Genomic DNA, 22,062 nt, shown 5'->3' with positions numbered 1-22,062 from the left:
AACATACTTCATAGCTCTTTCTTTTTTTTAGAAAATACAGTGCATTACAATACCACTAATTATTTTGTCATAAGGACTCAGGATTTGCATTTGCAGAGATTTCAACTTGCTTGACTTACAAATGTGTCAAATCATTTGTATTTAGTATATATCATGGTGTTTTTAATTTGTGCAGTAAACACATTTCCACCTAAGAGGTGTGGTCTGTGTCAGCAGACAGTAAAACAGCCAGTTAAAAACTTGACAGCGTCTCTGCAGGAAATCCCTCAAGATCCCAGCACCAACAAAACACTTAAGAGACGATTAGTTTCAACTCTTTATTTTTATCACAGAACAAATGAAAAATATATCAAAGTGTAAAGTGTTACAAGGAAACTGGTTGGAGTAAACTTCAGTGTAAATGAGGTTACTGTTGTGGTAGAAATCTGATACAAAGGATTTCAACAACATTTCCTGATATGTTTAAGAAAGAAATACAAAAATAAACCTTTGCGAAGGATCTCAGCACACAAAGCATTTCTGCAACAACTGGGCAACAAGCACAACGTTACTACACATTATATAGCCAGAAACAACTGGGAACATTTCACCTGAAGTGATCACAAAATGGTTAGGGGTCAGTGCTGGTTTAAACACAAGCATGGTTCAGGAAAAGTTCAGTTCACATACTGTATTACCTCTAAATCTAGGCTTTAAATTAACCATATGCAAGCAAGATCAGATGTCAATGTACTTTCATTGTTGTTAATTAGACACAGACTATCTGTATTCAATAATAAACAAGGTCAATAATAAGTGCATTTCTCTTTTAAATATACTGTGTAAAATGATTATACTTCAAATACAGTTCAAAGCAGCCGACACGTAGAAACAATAGATCATTAGATCTTCATTTTATCAAACAAGATTTTGCAAATAGTTAATTATTATTACTGACAGTTTTTAAGGAACCTAAGCACTGTTTTAGAAATCAGCTTTTCTCATTCTAAGTAGAAAAAAGTAAGTAAATGTTTAAACAAGGTATCAATTGTTGTTATTAAAGAAGAGGTGTTTGTTCCTGTGGTTGATCAGCTTTGTTCATTGGTTTGTTCAATAGTTTACAATGGATGGAAGGTCAAAGCAAATTAAACATTGTGAAGACATTATGATAACCGTCAAAGTTATAATACTAGCCTTGAACAAAGCTATTGAAAGCCTCTTGAAAACCAGCCAACTAGAAATATTCTCTCACTTATCAATGATTTTTAGAACTGCAACACAGAGAAGCAACTGGCGAAGTTTAACATTATCACCGTTGTTGTCGTCATCGCCGCTGCCGTCGTCGCCGCTGCCGTCGTCGCCGCTGCCGTCGTCGTCGCCGCTGCCGTCGTCGTCGTCGTCGCCGTCGTCGTCGCCGCTGCCGTCGTCGCCGCTGCCGTCGTCGTCGCCGCTATCGTCGCCGCTATCGTCGCCGCTATCGTCGTCATCATCGTCGTCATCATCGTCGTCATCATCGTCGTCATCATCGTCGTCATCATCGTCGTCATCATCGTCGTCATCATCGTTGTCATGGCTGTCATTGTTGTCGTGGCTGTCGTTGTCGCCATTACTGTCATCCTCGCTTTTGCCACCACCGCTGATGCCATCGTCATCATCTTCGTCATTGCTGTCGTCGCCGTTGTCGTCATGGCTGTCGTTGTCAACACTGTCGCCGCTACCGTCATCGTCATCGCCACTACTGTCGTCGTCATCATCGTCGTCGTCTCGGCTGTCGTTGTAGTGGTGGCTTTCGTTGTCGCCATTACTGTCATCCTCGCTTTCGCCACCACCGCTGATGCCATCGTCATCATCTTCGTCATTGCTGTCGTCGCCGTTGTCGTCATGGCTGTCGTTGTCAACACTGTCGCTGCTACCGTTGTCGTCATCGCCACTACCGTCGTCCTCATCATCGTCGTCATGACTGTCGTTGTTGTCATTACTGTCATCCTCGCTTTCGCCGCCGTCGCCTCCACCGCTGCTGTCACCACCGCTGCCGCCATCGTCGTCTTTGCTGTCGTCGCTGCTGCCATTGTTGTCATTGTCGTCGTCATCGTCGCTGTCGTCCTTTATCTCTTGAATCAGAATGCCGTAAGGTCGAATAGCTCTCTCTGCAATCTGTTTCTCCATCCAGGCAGGTGTTCCTTCAGCAACAGGAATCAGCCAGTAGTCAGATTTCAGTTGGCATATCTGTCTTCTTTCAGGATTGATTCGATTTTGCAGGATCACTTTGTATTTTTTCCCTGTTGTCTTTGATTCAAAGGTCTTGGCGTACTCCTCCTTCTCAGCAACATGTATGTCTGGTGTTGAGTAGATTCCTCTTCCATATAGAGCTCTGTCACCTGCCTTGTAGTGACTCTTGATGATGCCTTTGGCTCCATCTAAGCTTGTCCCATGGTAGGAGACCGGCCATTCTCCAGGTACAGAGTGACTTCTCCATCCGTCTGGACCCAACCAGGTGTCTCCGTCTGGATATTTGCCTTTGACCTTTAACGCCATGCGGTACCAACCTTTGGGGCGCTCATACAGTTCGTCACCTCTCATGCACTCAGCCGAGTCAGAGAGATCAGTGAAGTCGCAGTCATACTTTGGATCAAAAAACTCTTTCTCATCGATGAAAAATTCCTTCACATAAGCACTATATTCCTCTAGTTTCCCAAAGAGGTGTTGGAGGTAAAGGTTATTAACAGACAATATATTGTCTGTTGGCATGCATTTTTCAATGTCATAGAGTTTAACAGGCAGTCCAAGAATTGAAGATAAAACTTCCATTCTCAAATCTGAGTCCAAATACATGGTTGCGGAGGTTGGAGCAAAGCGTCTCTGTTCTTCTCTTGTTTACCGTGTGTGTGAGCTGAAACTTGTCTTCACAGAAATTTGAGTGCAACAGGTGGTGAATTTCTCTTTCAGTTCTCATTTGACATAGCATCCGCGGTTACTTCTCCTACTGTCCTCCGTGTTTGAATGACAACAGGAAACCTTGCTGTGTGCTATGACAGAAAGAAAGCTGCTAATGCTGTTTTTATAAACACTAAGCTCAAAGCTCATTCAGTGAGATGGGAATCATTTCTTAACTATTGTACATGTAAAACATACTTCATAGCTCTTCTTTTTTTTTAGAAAATACAGTGCATTACAATACCACTAATTATTTTGTCATAAGGACTCAGGATTTGCATTTATCATAAAGAAATTTCACTGAGAGATTTCAACTTGCTTGACTTACAAATGTGTCAAATCATTTGTATTTAGTATATATCATGGTGTTTTTAATTTGTGCAGTAAACACATTTCCACCAAAGAGGTGTGGTCTGTATCAGCAGACAGTAAAACAGCCAGTTAAAAACTTGACAGCGTCTCTGCAGGAAATCCCTCAAGATCCCAGCACCAACAAAACACTTAAGAGACGATTAGTTTCAACTCTTTATTTATATCACAGAACAAATGAAAAATATATCAAAGTGTAAAGTGTTACAAGGAAACTGGTTGGAGTAAACTTCAGTGTAAATGAGGTTACTGTTGTGGTAGAAATCTGATACAAAGGATTTCAACAACATTTCCTGATATGTTTAAGAAAGAAATACAAAAATAGACCTTTGCGAAGGATCTCAGCACACACACAGCATTTCTGCAACAACTGGGCAACAAGCACAACGTTATTACACATTATATAGCCAGAATAAAATTTGCGTTGTGATTTCTGTGAAGATAGGCCAGAAAAAAGTTCCTAAAGTGATCATGAATTGTTAGGGGTGTCGTATCATATACTATTAGTGAGAGTGTTACACATTACTTATTGACCCATCGGATTCTGTGTCCTTCAGTGATGGAAGAAGTACTCCGGTCCAGAGAGCGCGATCACCCGATATTTTCCATCATTTACCGATTTTTTTAATATAATAGCAAAAAGAATGTGTGGGCTGTCCGTGATTTTGACACACAGAACAATGGGGGCTATCAACCCTTATCCACAAATTAAAGAATTTCACACAGCCACTCCTTTTCCCTCTTCTCTCTTTGAGCAGCAGCAGCAGCAGCAGCAGCAGCAGCAGCAGCAGCTTCAGCTGTCAGAACAAAGTAACACAAAGAAATGGCATTAAATATTATTAAATATGTTGGGTAATAACATTTACATTGATATTCTTCTCAGAGTGTACCAGAATGCCTAGCTTACATGTTAGTATTTCAAAAAATCTCCTGGGGGACAATCCCCCCAGTCCCCCAACAGGAGTTGGGTATTTTATACATGTACATTTTTTCACGTGCGGTGAATTTGCAAAATGGTTTTAATTCTGCCTTTTATTTCATACAGTTCAACTTTGATTCTAGAAAGTTGATAACCATCACCAGTAAACTTGTTTACAAAGCAAACTTTAGTTCTGTGAAGGGATATAATCTGCAAAGTGGTTAAAAACTTTGAGTCATGATTTTACTGACGAAGGAAAAAAGTGGATCCTGAGGCTTGACTAGTTGAGAACCAATGCTCTTGTCAAAGATATTTTGAACTGCGGAAAGGAAGGAAAAAACGTTGCAAAATATAACATCATTACGGTCCCAGCTGTTGTCGCAGCAGTCGTCATCGTCTTTTATCTCTTGAATCAGAATGCCGTAAGGTCGAATAGCTCTCTCTGCTATCTCTTTCTCCATCCAGGCAGATGTTCCTTCAGCAACAGGAATCAGCCAGTAGTCAGATCTTTGGCATATTGCTCTTCTTTCAGGATTGATCCGATTTTGCAGGATCACTTTGTATTTTTTCCCTGTTGTCTTTGATTCAAAGGTCTTGGCGTACTGCTCATTCTCAGCAACATGTATGTTTGGTGTTGAGTAGATTCCTCTTCCATATAGAGCTCTGTCTCCTGCCTTGTAGTGACTCTTGATGATGCCTTTGGCTCCATCTGAGCTCGTCCCATGGTAGGAGACCGGCCATTCTCCAGGTACAGAGTGACTCCTCCATCCATTTTCGCCCAACCAGGCGTCTCCGTCTCGATATTTGCCTTTGACCTTTAATGCCATGCGGTACCAACCTTTGGGGCGCTCATAAGGCTCGTCACCTCTCATGTACTTAGCCGAATCAGAGAGACAAGTGAAGTCGCAGTCATACTGCGGGTCAAAAAACTCTTTCACATTGATGAACAATTCATTCTCAGCCTGCTTTTTCCCCAAGATTTGTCCGAGGTGAAAGTCTTCAAGGGTCAAAATGTGTTCTCTTGTCTGTTGTGTTTCGTTGTCATAGAGTTTAACCACCTGTCCAAGAATGGAACATAACACTTCTGCTCTTAAATTCTGGTCCCTAAACATGGTTGCGGAGGAATCAAACTAAGCGTCTGTCTTCCCTAGGCAAAGGCTTGTGTGTGAGCTTAACTTGGTTTCTCTTTTCAGAAACATGTAATAAAAACAGATTTGAGAATTCTTTCACTTTCATTTTGACACCTAAAAATACATGTGCTGCTTTTGAATAGAGCAACAGTGAAAACCTGTTCTACAGCCTTCCCTGTTGTCTGACTTTCACCAATGTTGCTTTACTGTTTTCAAAATGAAGAAAGAAAATATATCTGTATGTAAGCACATTTATAAGTTTGAGTGCTACCTTTGTAAAATAACAATTTAACAAATTCAACAAAAGAAGTGTGGGTGTGTCAAGGGAGAAAGTAATCTGCAAATGCTGTTTATATAAACACTGACCTCAGAGCTCATTCAGTTTGTCTGTCATAATAACTCAGGGTTTTCATTATTATCCTGTGTTTATTCATCATTATTATTATTACACAAAGTTTTCCATTTGCTTGACTTACAAATGTGTCAAATCATTTGTATTTAGTATATATCATGGTGTTTTTAATTTGTGCAGTAAACACAGTTCCACCAAAGAGGTGTGGTCTGTATCAGCAGACAGTAAAACAGCCAGCATCAAAAACTTGACAGCGTCTCTGCAGGAAATCCCCAAAGATCCCAGCACCAACAAAACACTTAAGAGACAATTAGTTTCAACTCTTTATTTATATCACAGAACAAATGAAAAATATATCAAAGTGTTACAAGGAAACTGGTTAGAGTAAACTTCAGTGTAAATGAGGTTACTGTTGTGAAGAAATCTGATATGTTTAAGAAAGAAATACAAAAATAAACCTTTGCGAAGGATCTCAGCACACACACAGCATTTCTGCAACAACTGGGCAACAAGCACAAAGTTATTACACATTAATATAGCCAGAATAAAATTAGCGTTGTGATTTCTGTGAAGACAGGCCGGGAAGAAGTGATAACCAAATTGGTACCAACTCAACCAATAAACACAATCATGCTTCAGGCGAAGGTCAGTTAACATATTAATACCTATACAAGGAAACTTTATATACACAAGCGAGATCAGATGGTAAGGTTCTTCCGCTGTTGAACGTTTTATAATTAGACACCAACAAACAGTACTCATATAATAAACTATAATAAACAAGGTCAATAATAACTACATTTCTCTATTACATATTCTCTGCAATAGGATTATATTTACAATACAGTTCAAAGCAGCTGACACTTAAATGAAACAACATTTTTTAACAACAAGATTTTGCAAATAGTTTCTAATTATTACTGACAGTTCTCAAGGCACCTAAACACATCTTTTCTACATCTAAGTAGAAAAAAGGAAGTCAAAGTTTAACAAGGCATCATTTGTTAGAAGTAACCAACTTATTTTTGTTTTAAGAGAAATGTCTTTGTTCATGGAGGACTCTTATCATTCATAAATAAGCTGATGTGGTTGATACGCTTCGTTCATTAGTTGTTGTTTTTATACAATAGATTGAAAGTCAAAGCAAATGTACATTGTTAAGACAAAATGATAATAGTAGAAGTTACCGTATTGCCCTGAGCAAAGCTTTTGAAAGGCCCTTGAGAAGCAGACAACTAGAAAAATGCCTTTAGTCAAACATCTTTAGAACTGCAGAAAAGCAGGAACGAACAATACCACAAAGTGAACAAGCCTCAGCCTCAGCCTCATCCTCATCCTCAGCCTCAGCCTCAGCCTCAGCCTCAGCCTCAGCCTCAGCCTCAGCCTCAGCCTCATCCTCAGCTTCATTATCTTCCTTTATCTCTTGAATCAGAATGCCATAAGGCCGAATAGCTCTCTCAGCTAACAGTTTCTCCTTCCAGGCAGGTGTTTCTTCAGCAACAGGAATCAGCCAGTAGTCAGATCTTTGGCATATCTTTCTTTTTATGGGATTGATTCGGTTTTGCAGGATCACTTTGTATTTCTTCCCCGTTATCTTTGATTCAAAGGTCTTGGCGTACAGCTCATTCTCAGCAACACGTATGTCTGGTGTTGAGTAGATTCCTCTTCCATATAAAGCTCCGTCTCCTGCCTTGTAGTGACTCTTGATGATGCCTTTGGCTCCATCTGAGCTCGTCCCATGGTAGGAGACCGGCCATTCTCCATCTACAGAATGACTCCTCAATCCTTCTGGACCCAACCAGGCGTCTCCGTCTCGATATTTGCCTTTGACCTTTAATGCCATGCGGTACCAACCTTTGGGGCGCTCGTAAGGCTCGTCACCTCTCATGCAATCAGCCGAGTCAGACAGATCAGTGAAGTCATAGTCATACTGCGGGTCAAAAAACTCTGTCTCATCGATGAACAACTCATTCTCAACCTGTTGTTTCCCCAAGATTTGTTGAAGGTGAAAGTCCTCAAGGGACAAAATATTGTCTCTTGTCTTGTTTGTTTCGTTGTCATAGGGTTTAAGTTCCTCTCCAAGAATTGAAGATAAAACTTCTGCTCTTAAACCTGGGTCCTTATACATGGTTGAGGAGGATTCAAGCAAAGCGTCTCTCTTCTTCTCTTGTTCAAAGTGATTATGAGCTTAGAGTTTGATATTCACATTACCGTCTATACAACCTGTAATAAAATTAGATAAGATAATCATCTATTATGGTCATTTGACCCATGGTTTGAATTTTAACAAAGATGTGTTGCTTTGACATACATGTAGCGCTAACTGCAGAAACATCTTCTACAATCTTCCCTGTTTGAATGAGTTTCACAAATGTTAATTGACTTAAAGAGAGACATGTAAATTAAACTGCATGTAATAATGTTTCTCTGAGCGAGAGGTGAAGCCTGGCTTACAGTAAACAACAGGAATCTTGGCTGTGCTTCAAGGAGGAATGAAAGCTGCAAACACTGTTTACGGGAACTGTTTCTCAATTGCTGTACATATAAAAGTAATTGCCTTGATTTCTTTGAGATAGGAAAGCAGTGCATAACGATACCACTGAGGCTTAAAAAATCTTTGCTCATATTATTTCAGTTTTCTGCTGGATTTGACAATTTGGCTCAAGATTTCCCTTATCAATCGTTGTTCTGAATCATATTTATTTCATTTTCTTCACTTATAATTGAATCAAACCATTTGTTTGTTTTTATTATAATGTCTTTGTTTTGTGCAGTCAGCAGATTTGTAGCAGAGAGGTGTGGTCTGTGTCGGCTGAAAGTCAGTTTTAAACTGACAGAGTCTCTTTAGTACCGTAATTTCCGGACTATAAGCCGCTACTTTTTGCACAAGCTTTGTACCTGTGCGGCTTTTCTATGGATTTTTCATGATTTTTGTGAGAAGTTTTGTTTTGTTTTGTTCCGCTGTTGTACGGCACTACTTTGTCTGGCGGAAGGGTATGTGATCAGACACACAGTCACGGGGCAAAAGAGTGGTATGTTGGTCACATGTCCGTCCGCCAGGCAAAGTAGTGCCGTACGAATTAGCGCGAAAAAGAGACTAGATTAGCAAGAGCAAGACGAGTATTACAGGAGCAAAGGAAGCTTTCATCCACAAACCCTCATTATGGCAAACAAAAGAAATGCATATGATGCAGCTTTTAAATTAAAGGCAGTCGATTTGGCTCTCAACGAGAGAAATAGAGCTGCTGCACGTACCCTTGGTATAAACGAATCAATGGTGAGACGTCGGAGACGCCAGCGTGAAGAACTGGCTCAGTCCAAAAAGACGAAAAAAGCTTTCCGAGGTAATAAAAGCAGATGGCCCAAACTTGAAGACTTTATTGAAGACTTTATTGAAGACTGGGTGAACACACAGAGAGCAAACGGGCGAGGTGTTTCAACTGTGCAGATCCGACTGAAAGCCAAAACAGTCGCCACCAAAATGAAGATAGAACATTTCAGAGGTGGACCATCCTGGTGTCACAGATTTATGAAACGAAAAGGACTGTCCATCAGGGCGCGGACGACATATTCTCTTATGGTAATTAAACATTAAAACACCTGCGGCTTTTAGTCCGGTGCGGCTAACGTATGAACAAAACAGGATTTCCCCCTAATTTTAGCTTGTGCGGCTAATATTCAGGTGCGCCTTGTAGTCCGGAAAATACGGTAAAATCCCTAACACCCCAGCACCAGTAAAACAATGACCAGAAAATCATTTTTAGCATTTTATTAATATAAAATGACAAGGGAACAATAACACACAGTTTCCAGGTGTAACAAGGATACTGGATTAAGTAAAATGTAATTAAAAATAAATGACTTTAGAGTTGAAATCATCAGAGGACTGATACTTCTATACATTAACTCATCACATGTGTATTTTCACAAAGTTTCTTAACCACACAGGCCTTGCAAATAGTTTGATATCAGTCCATAAAGTGAGCCAGTGTCACCCTCCCCTTTTTTAATCAATGCTGTCCTCTCCCCTTCAATAATCAACACAACCTGACCCCAACAACAGATTTGATGTCTTATTAAAACATTTAAGAAGGTTTGCAAAACGTAGAGTGTAGTGTTGATAAATCTTGCATGTAAATAGTCATGTTATCAACAAAAATAAATTCTTGGTTGCACTAACAATACCAAATAATAACACAATTGAGATTGGTTATAGAAACACATACATACAATAAGATTGAAATAATACAGCTCTTTCCTCCATCTCTGTGTTTCCTGTACACACCCTTCCTGTTTCTGTCTAACTCACACTTAATCATCCAAGTCATCAAGTCCCTGCTTTCTCTTTTCAAACAAACATGTGTGATAGATTCTAATTTCACAAGTGCTGCTGATTTGATGAAATAAGTCATCATATAGGGATTGTAAAACAAAGATTAAAAAAGTATAATAACAACTATAATATTGGGCAAGACTTGGCTCTTCAACAATAAATCCGGGGACAGTTTGGGTTATTTCTCTAGTCATTGTTCAAAGTTTGTTTTAGATTTCCCGGATCAGAATACCGTAAGGTCGAATAGATCCCTCTGATATCTCTACCTCTCTCCAGGCAGGCGTTCCTTCATCAACAGGAATCAGCCAGTAGTCAGCTGGGTTGCATATCAACAGTATGTCGGGATTGATTTGATTTTGCAGGATCACTTTGTAATATTTCCCTGTGGTCTTCGATTGGAAGGTCTTGGCATACTGCTCACTCTCAGCGACATATATGCTCGGTGTTGAGTAGATTCCTCTTCCACATGCAGCTCTATGTCCTGCTATGTAGTGACTCTTGATGATGCCTCTGGCTCCATCTAAGCTTGTCCCATGGTAGGAGACCGGCCATTCTCCAGGTACAGAGCGACTCCTCCCTCCGTCTGGACCCAACCAGGTGTCTCCATCTGGATATTTGCCTTTGACCTTTAAAGCCATGCGGTACCAACCTTTGGGGCGCTCATAAAGCGCGTTTCCTCTTATGCACACTGCGAAGTCGGAGAGATGAGTGAAGTCGTAGTCATACTGTGAGTCAAAAAACGTTTTCTCCTCAATGAAATATTCTTCCATATAAGAAAAATATGCCTGTTGTTTCCCAAAGATGTGTTGGTAGTGAAACTGATCAACAGTCAAAGTATTATCTATTGTCTCGCATGTATTGCTGTCATAGGTTTTAACTATCTGTCCAAGAATTGCAGATACAACTTCAGCTCTCAAATTCGGAGTCCAAATAAATGGTTGAGGAGGATTCAAGGAAAGCGTCTCTCTTCTTCTCTTGTTCACAGTGTGTATGAGCTCAAGTATAAAAGAGAATCCTGTAACTCATGGTTTGGATTTTAACAAATCTGTGTTGCTTTGACAGAAATGTAGAGCTAACATCTTCTACAATCTTTCCAGTTTGTATGACATTCACAAATGTTACTTTACTGACTTAAAGAGAGACGTGTACTTAAACTTCATGTAAGCATATTTCTCCATCATCTGAGCGAGAGGGAAGCCTGGCTTACAATAAACAACAGGAATCTTGGCTGTGCTTCAAGGAGGAAGGAAAGCTGCAAATAATGTTTTCGTAAACACTTAGCTCAAAGACCAGACTTATTTTGGGAACTGTTTCTTAGTGACTGTACATTTAAAAGTATTTACCTTGTTTTATTTCAGATAGGAGATACAGTTCACAGCGATGCCACTGAAGCTTTAAAATGATCTTGTTCATTGTTCATCATCATCATTTCTGTTTTCTGCTTAATTTGATCATTTGTCTGTCTAAGCTAACGGCTCAAGATTTCCCATCCAATCTTTGTTCTGAATCATAATTATTTCAATTTTGTCATTTTCTTCACTTATATTCAATCAAAACATTCATATTTTATTATTATAGGGTTTTTGTTCCGTGCAGTGAGCACATTTGCAGCAGTGGGGTGTGGTCTGTGTCAGCTGAGAGAGTCTCTTTAGTAAAATCCCCAACACTCGTGCACCAATAAAACAATGAAGAGAAAAATCATTTCCAGCTTTTTATTAATATAAAAATGAAAAGCCAACAATAAAGCACATTCTTCAGATGTAACAAGGAAACTGGATTAAGTAAAAATGTATTTCGAAAGGAGTGGCTGTGAAGTTGAAATCATCAGAGGACATATTTCTATGCATTGACTCATCAGATGTTTATTTTCACAAAGTTTCTTATCCACACAGGCCTTGCAAATATCTCACCACAAAGTGAGCCAGTTTTATTATCACCTTTGTAATCAATGTTGTCATCACCCTTTAATAATCAACAACACCTGACTGCAACCACAGATATGATGTCTTAAAAGAGTCAAAAGGATGTATTCTATTCAACATTAACAAAGGGTTGAACAAAACATTGTAACAGAGGGTAGTTTTCTATATTTATGAATGTACGTGTTTGAGTAACAAATTAGCACCATTTCTAATAGTTATAATAGTAGAACCAAGTATATATATTTTAATAATGACATTGAGGTTGGTTATAAACTTACAAATGTATAATAAACTTGTAATAATTCAGAAGAATACAGTACATTGAGCTCTTCTCTCTATCTCAGTGTTTCCCTTACACACCCTTCCTCCTCTGTCTCTCTTCAGTGTCGCTTACAGACTTACATACAGCAATGTATACAGTTCATGTAAAGTTTGAACACAAGGGAATGATTCAAAGTGAAATAATAATGCATTTGTAAGATAACTCATCATATTATGATTCATTTCAAACAGAAGATATAAACAGTATAATAACAACTATAATAATGGGCATGGTTAACATTTATAAAAGCCCTTACAACAAGAGAAGAGCACATACTCTTGTGCTCATGAACAACATGTCCGGGGAAACTTTGGGTTATTTCTCCAGTCATTGTTCAATTGTTGTTTTATATTTCCCTGATCAGAATGCCGTAAGGTCGAATAGATCCCTCTGATATCTCTTGTTCCTTCCAGGCAGGCGTTCCTTCAGCAACAGGGATCAGCCAGTAGTCAGAACGCCGATAGCATATCTGTCTTTCTTTAGAATTGATCCGATTTTGCAGGATCACTTTGTAGCTTTTCCCCGTCTTCTTTGATTTGAAGGTCTTGGCGTACTCCTCCTTCTCAGCAACATGTATGTCTGGTGTTGAGTAGATTCCTCTTCCATATTGAGCTCTGTCTCCTGCCTTGTAGTGACTCTTGATGATGCCTTTGGCTCCATCTAAGCTTGTCCATGGTAGGAGACCGGCCATTCTTCATCTACAGAGTGACTCCTCCATCCATCTGTGCCCAACCAGGCGTCTCCGTCTGGATATTTGCCTTTGACCTTTAGCGCCATGCGGTACCATCCTTTTGGGCGCTCATAAGGCTCGTCCCCTCTCATGCACTCAGCCGAGTCAGAGAGATGAGTGAAGTCGCAGTCGTACTGCGGGTCAAAAAACTCTTTCTCATCGACGAGAAACTCCGTCTCATCAACCTGTCGTTTCCCGAAGAGGTGTCGTAGATAAAAGTGTTGAACAGACAAAATTGGTCCCGCTGCTTTGGGATTGAAATTGATATAGGGTTTAATGATCAGTTCAAGAAGAGAAGATAAAACTTCCATTCGAAAATCCGAATCCTTAAACATGGTTGAGGAGGATTCCAGCAAAGCGTCTCTCTTTTCTTGTCTTGTTCGGGATGTGTGTGAGCTGAGCTCTTCCTGCACAGAAACTTGTATACACATTTTTTTTTAACATCTGGTCCAGTTCTCTTTCAGTTTCGTTTCTACTCATGGGTCAAACCTTAAAAAAACCTGTAATGCTTAGAGCAATGGAAGAAACGTCTTCTTGCCTGCGTAAGGGACTTTCATAAATGTTGCTTTACTGACTTTTGAACATGTAAACTCAACTTTATGAAAGACATTTTTTTAGTATTATTATTTTTCACAAAGTCTGGCAACAACAGGAAACTTGTCTCCGTGTCAAGGATGTAAGGGAAGCTGCACATGTTTGTGTTTAGGAAGTCTGATATTCACTGGCTACTTTTCAGAGTTGATGGAATGTTAAGTTCTCAGACTGTCTGCTCAACACTCCCCGAACAGAACTAGAGACTTACACAGACAAGAGCCTTCAGTGTGGAAGTCCCTCTCCTGTCAGAAAATTGTAAATCCATGTAAATCTTTAGAAAAAAACCCTACATGTTAAACCTACAGACTCACTTCATCCTGTTAACCCTGGCAAACACTGTAACCATGGTTTTGTTTGTTTTTACTTCTGTTTTTACTTTCTTCAGGATCTCTACATTTTGGTGATGGTGGCACACTCTTTACCTTGTGGAATCATGGCTCCATTTAATAACTACACATGGAGCTGATAAGATGGCTGTAATGAGAATCACTGGTGTCACTGGGAATATTACGATGAGAATATAATTCAGTTACATTAAACCAGTTTTATATTCTGACTCACATTGATTTATGGGAACATTTTCAAACATGTAGATTATGCTAAACTATACAATATGAAAAGTAAAAGATAATACTGAGCTTCAGTCTACCCATGGCAGTAGCTCATGGCCTGATAATGTTATTTCCTGTTATGTAACCTGCAGTCTTTTCACTTCCTCTGCCAAGCTTAACAGTTGTAGGTAACAGGGTATGTTTAGGGACATGCCTTTAGTTTGAAATATTTGTAATTTAAAATATGTTTAAGATTTAATAACCTGCTTTGACAAAAGACATATATTAACCCAAAAACAATAAGTAAAAAGCCTATTTTAAATGTTATATTAGACCAGAAAGAGCAGAAGAAGAAGAAGAGAAAAAGTCCATTTTAGAGGGGGTTTTAGAGCTATTTGATATTTTAAATAATATTTTGAAACCACTTAAAACTCTATTTACATTTAGTTTAAGGACAAGTATATTTAACACAACAAGTGCATGTTTGAGCATTTCTGGAATGACCCTTGACACAAATCATAGGAGTTGAAATTGAAGAAAATCCCGCTAAACTGAGGGATGCAGCTTTATTCATTTGCTTACACATTAAAATTATAGGCAAAACCTACCTCCTAGTGAGGAGGACACAAGAGAAAGCAAGTACACCTACACTAAGAATAAAGCACATGAGAATAAGATACTTGGTCAGACTCTATGGAAAACACATTTTATTCTAAGCAAAGAGCAAAGTCTTTTAAACCCAAATTAGAGCGATAATCATCAGCTATCATCATCATCCTTTAACTCCCTGAGCTTTAGCCCTTTTTGTTGCGTATTTGAAGCTGGTATCTTTATGTAAATTGTATAACCTATACTCTGTGCTGCACAGTCAACTAATATACACCTTTTTTTTCAGGACAAACAAGCTTTCAGAATATGTTTGCTAAAGAGATTTGAATGAAATGTATAAATAGTTATACATCCGTAAAGACAAAAAAAAAGCAACAGAAATGTATTCAGACAGCACGCAGAAAAACAACTTGTAAGAATTCAGAAAATGTCTGTGGGGGAAGTCTGTCGCTCTTCATTTACTGTACGATAAAAACAAATCAGATCATCTGGTATATATTGCTTGATAAAATCCTAAAACATACTCTGCGTATATGAACAACAAACATGAGAAACACATTTTAATGAAAGATATAGTGAATTTAAATGCTATTTATTTACATTTCTGAGCTTGTTCAGTTCGTTTTTGGGTTTGGTTTTGAACAGCGTATCCAGGGAAAAGTGTTGGTTATTTAGTTTTCATTTCCCTGATCAGAATGCCGTATGGTCGATTAGCTCTCTCTACTAGCTGTTTCTCCTTCATGGCAGGCAGTCCTTCAAAAATACGAATGAGTCAGTGTGTAGGTTCTTTGCAGATGTGTCTTATGTCAGGATTGATTCGATTTTGCAGGATCACTTTATAGCGTTTTCCCGTCTTCTTCGATATGAAGATCCTGGAATAATTATCTTTCCTGGCAACATGTATGTCTGGTGTTGAGTAGACTCCTCTTCCATATTTCGCCCTTGCTCCTGCTATGTAGTGTGTCTTGATGATGCCTCTGGCTCGATCTAAGCTTGTCCCTTGGTAGGAGACCGGCCGTTCTCCAGGTACAGAGTGACTGCTCCATCCTTTTGTGCCCAACCAGGCGTCTCCGTCTGGATATTTGACCTTGACCTTTAATGCCATGCGGTACCAACCTTTGGGGCGCTCATACAGCTGGTCCCCTCTCATGCACTCAGCCGAGTCAGAGAGACGAGTGAAGTCGCAGTCATACTTTGGTTCAAAAAACTCTTTCTCATGAATGAAAAATTATTCCAGATAACCGACAGGAGCCTGCAGATTCCCGAAGACTTGTCGGAGGTGAAACTCATCAACAGACAAAATGCTGTGTCTTGGCTTGCATGTTTCAATGTCATAGGTTTTAACTACCTGTCCAAGAATTGCAGATAAAACTTCCATTCTCAAATTTGAATCCAAATACATGGTTGAGGAAAATGAAAGTTCCACTCTTATTATCTCGCTCTGTACTTGAAGACTGTGTGTGTCCACTGTGCTTTTCACAAGAACTTACATTTAACTAGTGAGATGTCTCTTTTTCTTTCACTGTTTCAGCCCTGTTTTCAAGTGTTGATTCTGTGACTGTCACTTTAAATTTGAGCTGAGCTGAAGCTGGCCACGCCCCTTTGGAGGGTCACGATCTCTCTGTCTGAAGAGAGAAGTTTCTAACGGAGAACTCAGCTAAAGGCTGCCGTGATTAATCCATCCATCCATCTTCTCCCGCTTTTCCGTCAGGGTCGCGGAGGTAACAGCTCCAGCAGAGAGCCCCAAACTTTCCTTTCCCTGGCCACATCAACCAGCTCTGACTGGGGGATTCCAAGGCGCTCCCAGGCCAGTGAAGAGATATAATCCCTCCACCTGGTCCTAGGTCTACCCCTCGGTCTCTTCCCAGCTGGACGTGCCTGGAACACCTCCCTAGGGAGGCGCCCAGGTGGCATCCTCACTAGGTGCCCGAACCACCTCAACTGGCTCCTTTCAACGCGAAGGAGCAGCGGTTCTACTCCGAGTCCCTCCCGGATGACTGAACTTCTCAACTTATCCCTAAGGGAGATGCCAGCCACCCTGCGGAGAAATCCCATTTCGGCCGCTTGTATCCGCGATCTCGTTCTTTCGGTCATGACCCATCCTTCATGACCATAGGTGAGGGTAGGAACGAAGATGGCCCGGTAGACAGAGAGCTTTGCCTTCTGGCTCAGCTCTCTTTTCGTCACAACGGTGCGGCAAAGCGACTGCAGTACCGCTCCCGCTGCTCCGATTCTCCGGCCCATCTCACGCTCCATTGTTCCCTCACTCGAGAACAAGACCCCGAGATACTTGAACTCCTTCACTTGGGGTAAGGCTTCATTCCCTACCTGGAGTGGACAATCCATCGGTTTCCTGCTGAGAACCATGGCCTCAGATTTGGAGGTGCTGATCCTCATCCCAGCCGCTTCACACTCGGCCGCGAACCGATCCAGTGAGTGCTGAAGGTCACAGACCGATGAAGCCATTAGGACCACATCATCTGCAAAAAGCAGTGGTGCAATCCTTAGCCCACCGAACTGCAAACCCCCTCCCCCACGACTACGCCTCGAAATCCTGTCCATGAATATCACAAACAGGATTGGTGACAAAGCGCTGCCGTGATTAAACCCCATATTATTTTCCAAACCACATCAAGCATCACATCAGTGTTTACCACTAGAACAGAGACATTATATGTATTATAAATGAGAAGAGAGAGGGTTGTATTTTCTGACACTTTGTGAGTCTCCTTACACACCGGGGACTCATATTTATGTATTAAAGACAGCAAAACGTGCGCTTTGCATAATAGGGCACCTTTAATAATAACTCAAACGTGGGAACTGCTGTTGTGTGATGAGTGCTACACACTTCTTATAGTCACATTCTTAAGTAAAAGTAGCAACACCACAACGTAAAATGACTCCATTACAATGAAAGGACTTTTTGTTTTACAGAAGTGTTATTTGTTTAATGTACCCAAGTATTTAAAAAAAACTGTATTTTTATTGAATATTTTTAATTCATGTACTGTTGGGTATTCTAGTGTTTCACAATACGACCTAATTAAAAGCTGTTCATGTTTTGTCTGGAAATCCCTTCCTGTCAGATGTAAAGTAAAAATGACAATATTTGCTCTGAAATCTGACAAAAATAGAATTATGAAGCATATAATAATACAACATAATACAGAGTTGTATTTATACACAGCACTTGTACTTAACATACCTTGTTGCTTTCCATTTTTGATAATGGGTTCTGAAAACATAAATACTGCGTGGCCTATTTATTCTTAGTAGGAAAGGTAAAACACATGTCGACTCCAGTATGTATAAAACTAATGTAATGCTCTTTTCGGCAATGGGAAAATCTCTCAGAAATGAATATAACCAAGTCTGAATACAATTGAATTTCCAAATCCATTTCATTGTCTTTCCTGAAGCTTATGAAAGGAAAGTCCCTTTCTTTCCCTGATATTCATCCCGACTGTAGATAACACTGGAGGCCTCTAGAGTTTTCACATAGTGTGCTTGGTATGTTTACAGTGTTGCTTCATCATTCTATTTTTATCACAAGCCTCTAACTTTTTGTTTGGTTTCTCTTTCCCCTTCTCCCCAGCTCTGGGACAGATCATGCTGTATGTGGACGGGATGAACGGTGTCATCGGGCATGCTGAGACAATCCAGTGGCTGTACACTCTTGTTGGCTCAAAGGTACAGCTGAGCATACACACACAAAATCCCCCCAAAACAACCACACACTCTGAGACGCCCATTCATTGTTTTGCAAGCATTATTCTTGTCATTTATACCCAGAAAAACGTACACAAACACATCTACTACTGACTTGAATCTGTGTGCTGACCTTTCTGGTGTTTTCCTTCACTTTCACTTTGCACTAAAGCTCAATATTTGTTTTTGTTTATAATTTTCATTATAACAACTCTTAAATTTGATTAGCTTTCCATATAATGATATGGTAGCACGTAGATAACAAATAAACTCCCTATCATGACACTTGAAGGGGATCACATCTACATCGAGTCATCTAAACTAAAGCACACATGGACTGCATTGTATAGGGTCTAACAAACATGTAAACAACATATTGTTCACAGATATAGATCAAGCATTATTGGGAAAAAAGGAAATTCACAAAGACTGTTTACATATCTGTATATATCATTAGAATTCTGGCCTCGAAGCCCATAAATAAGAAGGATTTAAAGATGGTCTGAACATAGGAACAAATATCATATTTTCAACATGCTGCTCAGCATAATGCATATATTCTATTTGTCCCCCCCCCCCCGCTCTAGTTCCGTCTGGTGGTGAAAACAACTCTGAAGCTGTTGTTGGTGTTTGTGGAGTACTCGGAGTCCAACGCCCCACTGCTGATAGATGCCATCACCTCTGTGGAAACCAAGAGAGGTAAAAATGAAACAACATGACTCCATCTGCTGAGGAACTTATTCTTTGTCATTGTTCTGTGAGCTCATGTAATTTACTGTTTACTGGACGAGGTGGACCTATAGGAAGGGATGGTTGCTTAGACACAAAGGGATTCATGTTTCTAATGCGTTGTTTTCCAGGATGCAAGTCGTGGTCCAATACTATGGAGATCTTGCATGAGAAGGATGGAGTGGACACAGAGCTGCTGGTCTACGCCATGACCCTCATCAATAAGGTGTCTATACTGAATGTTTATATACTTTTAAGTACTTTATATAACTCTGATATGACCACCGGTTCTTTAAAAGATGCTTTTCCTTCACTCTTTCCCTATAAATGAAAACGTTTTGTAGTTGAATTATTCAGTCATGCACAAACGTGGTGGTGTTTCAGGGATTTGTCCCATCCTGCCTAATATAAAATGATTAAATATAAGGAGTGCATGTTTTCTGAAGACCGCTGCCTCCTGGGCTCTTGTCACATTATAAGGTGTAACATTGAATGTGGATTCTAGTAGACTTAAGATTGCAGTTTAATGTGTAAGTTTACCTCTGGACAAAGTCGCTTGTCGGCACTGTTACTATTTCTCTTTATTTAGCTAATTCATGTAAAGTTAAATTAGAAAGCTCACTAATTTAATGTTCTTAAAGTTCCTGAAAAAACATATCCCGCTTTGAGCTGAACGTGAACTCGGAGAGTTGTAACGCCCCCTCTGATTATACAATATTGCAATATTTTGACATACAGCGACCAAAAAAGCTGCCAAAAGGTTTAAAAACCTCAGTTACAATTCATATTCTCATCCGTCTCCTGTTCTTCTTGTAGACGCTGGCTGCACTGCCTGATCAGGACTCATTTTACGACATGGTGGATGGTCTTGAGGAACAGGGCATGGAAACAGTGTCCCAAAGGCATCTGGGCCGGAAAGGAACTGATCTGGATTTGGTTGAGCAGCTCAACCTCTATGAGGTTTGTAAAACACTGAGTCAAAGGATCACATGAAAACATTGCAAGCTGATATTTGCCTTTCATTAAAGATCAGGTATCAGCCAGTAAGTGCTGCTTAAATCCTGTGCTAAAACATCCTTTATGACTGCCACTTTAGACGACCCTACGGCATGAAGACGGGGACGATGACAGCCAGCCTCCTCCATCAGGACGCCGGGACCGCCGACGAGTCAGCCTCGGGGGCGGGGACAAAAAGCACGGCCTGGAGAGGAGGCGGAGCCGCAGGGCCTCTCTGGGGCGACCCGGTCAAGCCTCCCCCTGCAACCCTGCGTCCCCACAGAGAGGCCACCAGTCAGCCTATGGACAGAGAGCTGAGGACATGAGCGAGAGGTGAGATAAGGGAAACAAGTAAAAGTGCAATTTTAAAAAAGTGCCTTTAGGTGTTTGTTGCACGTGGTATAAACAACGATTGGTGCGTCTTATTTAGTAATCACCTTTGAACTGAGCCCAAGTATGAAGCTCTGACTCTCAAATCATTCTGCTCCAGAGCACTTTCAGGTTTCCTTCAATCCATGTGAGTCCAAAGGTCTCTGCAAGAAAGGCCAGCAGCATTGGCCTTCTGCTTCATTTCCCCCCACACCGCTGCTCCTCACCTAACAGCTCCCAGTGTCACACAAAGCACTCTTGAGTGTGTTTGTATTCCATTTATTAAACACTTCAGATGTTCAGATTTAAAAAAAGTTATCCCCAGCTGCACTCGCCTTCTGGGATTGTAATTCTAATACAAGCTTACATGTTATTAAACCAGCACAGGCTTATTTCAGTGCTGTGTCTGTGTGTGCGTGCGTGCTTGCGTGTGTGTGTGTACACACACCAAAAAGAGAATGTGGAGCTGGCTGTAGCTGTGTACCTCAGGTAAATCTTTTCCTTCATCTCTTTATCCTGTCAGTGTGTAACGTTACATAAGCAGATTATGTCCCATGCTTTAGCTAGTATTATTCGAGTCATCTTTACGGTCCCACTGGTGGAAATTAAACTTGCCACAGTGCACAAATAAGCCCCATCCTGAAACACAGAACAATACAACAACAGAAGAATCTCTCGCATATTGTTTATTGAAAGGTGTGATGGGAGAAAGCTTGTTATTACTGGTATTGGCAGTACAATTCACACACACTCACATGGCTCTGGTATTGTGGAACAACACCTGGCAGCAGACACTGAACCCAAGTCAGTTTCCTAGCGTCAGTTTTTCCTCCTCCTGCTTTCCTTTCCCTCTTCCTTGTCATCATATCTTGTGATGTCGTGCATGTGATCTATCTGCGGGCGTGGACTTTGTATTGGGAAACATTCATCCCCTTTCCACCATGTTGTCTTTTGTCTTGATCCTTTTGTTTTTCTACTGCTTTATCTCTGTCTGATGTCATGTCCTTGTTTTTTGTCTTTCAGCATCATACACATTTGTATAGTTTTAATAACAGAGCTGCAACGAATGATTATTTCACATTATTGATTAATCTGCTAAATTGTTTGGCCTCTAAACTTCAGAAAAAGTGTGAAAAATGTCTGTTACGGTTTCTCAAAGTCAAAGGTAATGTCTTTTGTAGTCTTGATTCCCAAACTTTCCAAAACACAGTGTTCCAAATATGGAAAACAAACGATTTCCATATTTGAGATACTGAAACTGAATTATCTGTAATTTTAGCTATAGTTGGAGATAATTGTTCTTTTTGTTGCAGCTTTAATAATTATTTCTCATCTAAAATATCATAATCTCATCCAACCCCTGATCTCTCTCTTTACCAATTCCCTTTCCATCTCTTTATTTCTTAAAAAAACGTGTTGATTTCCTTTTGCCTGCCTCTCTTTTGTATTGCATCATCTCTCCCTCAATCCTTCCCTTGAATTCATCCATTCATCCACCCCCTCTGCCTCCACA

General features: G+C 40.2%; 1 protein-coding gene and 2 long non-coding RNA genes across 4 annotated transcripts in view; 1 reads left to right on the top strand and 2 right to left on the bottom strand.

Annotated features, from left to right (window-relative positions):
• The window catches only part of fhod3a (formin homology 2 domain containing 3a), a 71,877-nt gene that overhangs the window by 31,571 nt on the left and 18,244 nt on the right, over positions 1–22,062 (top strand). The window contains exons 6-11 of the mRNA XM_063898757.1: positions 18,343–18,437; positions 19,043–19,154; positions 19,316–19,410; positions 20,001–20,144; positions 20,281–20,513; positions 20,671–20,697. Of these exons, the coding sequence (XP_063754827.1) occupies positions 18,343–18,437; positions 19,043–19,154; positions 19,316–19,410; positions 20,001–20,144; positions 20,281–20,513; positions 20,671–20,697 (706 nt within the window). The remainder of the gene's footprint in view (positions 1–18,342; positions 18,438–19,042; positions 19,155–19,315; positions 19,411–20,000; positions 20,145–20,280; positions 20,514–20,670; positions 20,698–22,062) is intronic.
• Positions 3,426–5,374, bottom strand: LOC134874534 (uncharacterized). Its single transcript, XR_010167084.1, has 2 exons — positions 4,566–5,374; positions 3,426–4,079 (listed from the first exon to the last, which is right to left on the bottom strand). It is a non-coding gene; the product is annotated as an uncharacterized LOC134874534 (long non-coding RNA).
• LOC134874664 (uncharacterized) lies at positions 18,237–21,823 on the bottom strand. 2 transcript variants are annotated; one of them, XR_010167101.1, is made up of 3 exons: positions 20,618–21,823; positions 20,291–20,494; positions 18,237–19,136 (listed from the first exon to the last, which is right to left on the bottom strand). It is a non-coding gene; the product is annotated as an uncharacterized LOC134874664 (long non-coding RNA). The 2 variants fall into 2 exon arrangements; XR_010167100.1 differs by having other exon boundaries at positions 18,237–20,494; positions 20,618–21,188; positions 21,305–21,823.

The sequence above is a fragment of the Eleginops maclovinus genome, chromosome 13 (assembly GCF_036324505.1).
Source record: "Eleginops maclovinus isolate JMC-PN-2008 ecotype Puerto Natales chromosome 13, JC_Emac_rtc_rv5, whole genome shotgun sequence".
Lineage (NCBI taxonomy): Eukaryota > Metazoa > Chordata > Actinopteri > Perciformes > Eleginopidae > Eleginops > Eleginops maclovinus.
This window is presented reverse-complemented; position numbering and strand designations above follow the sequence as displayed.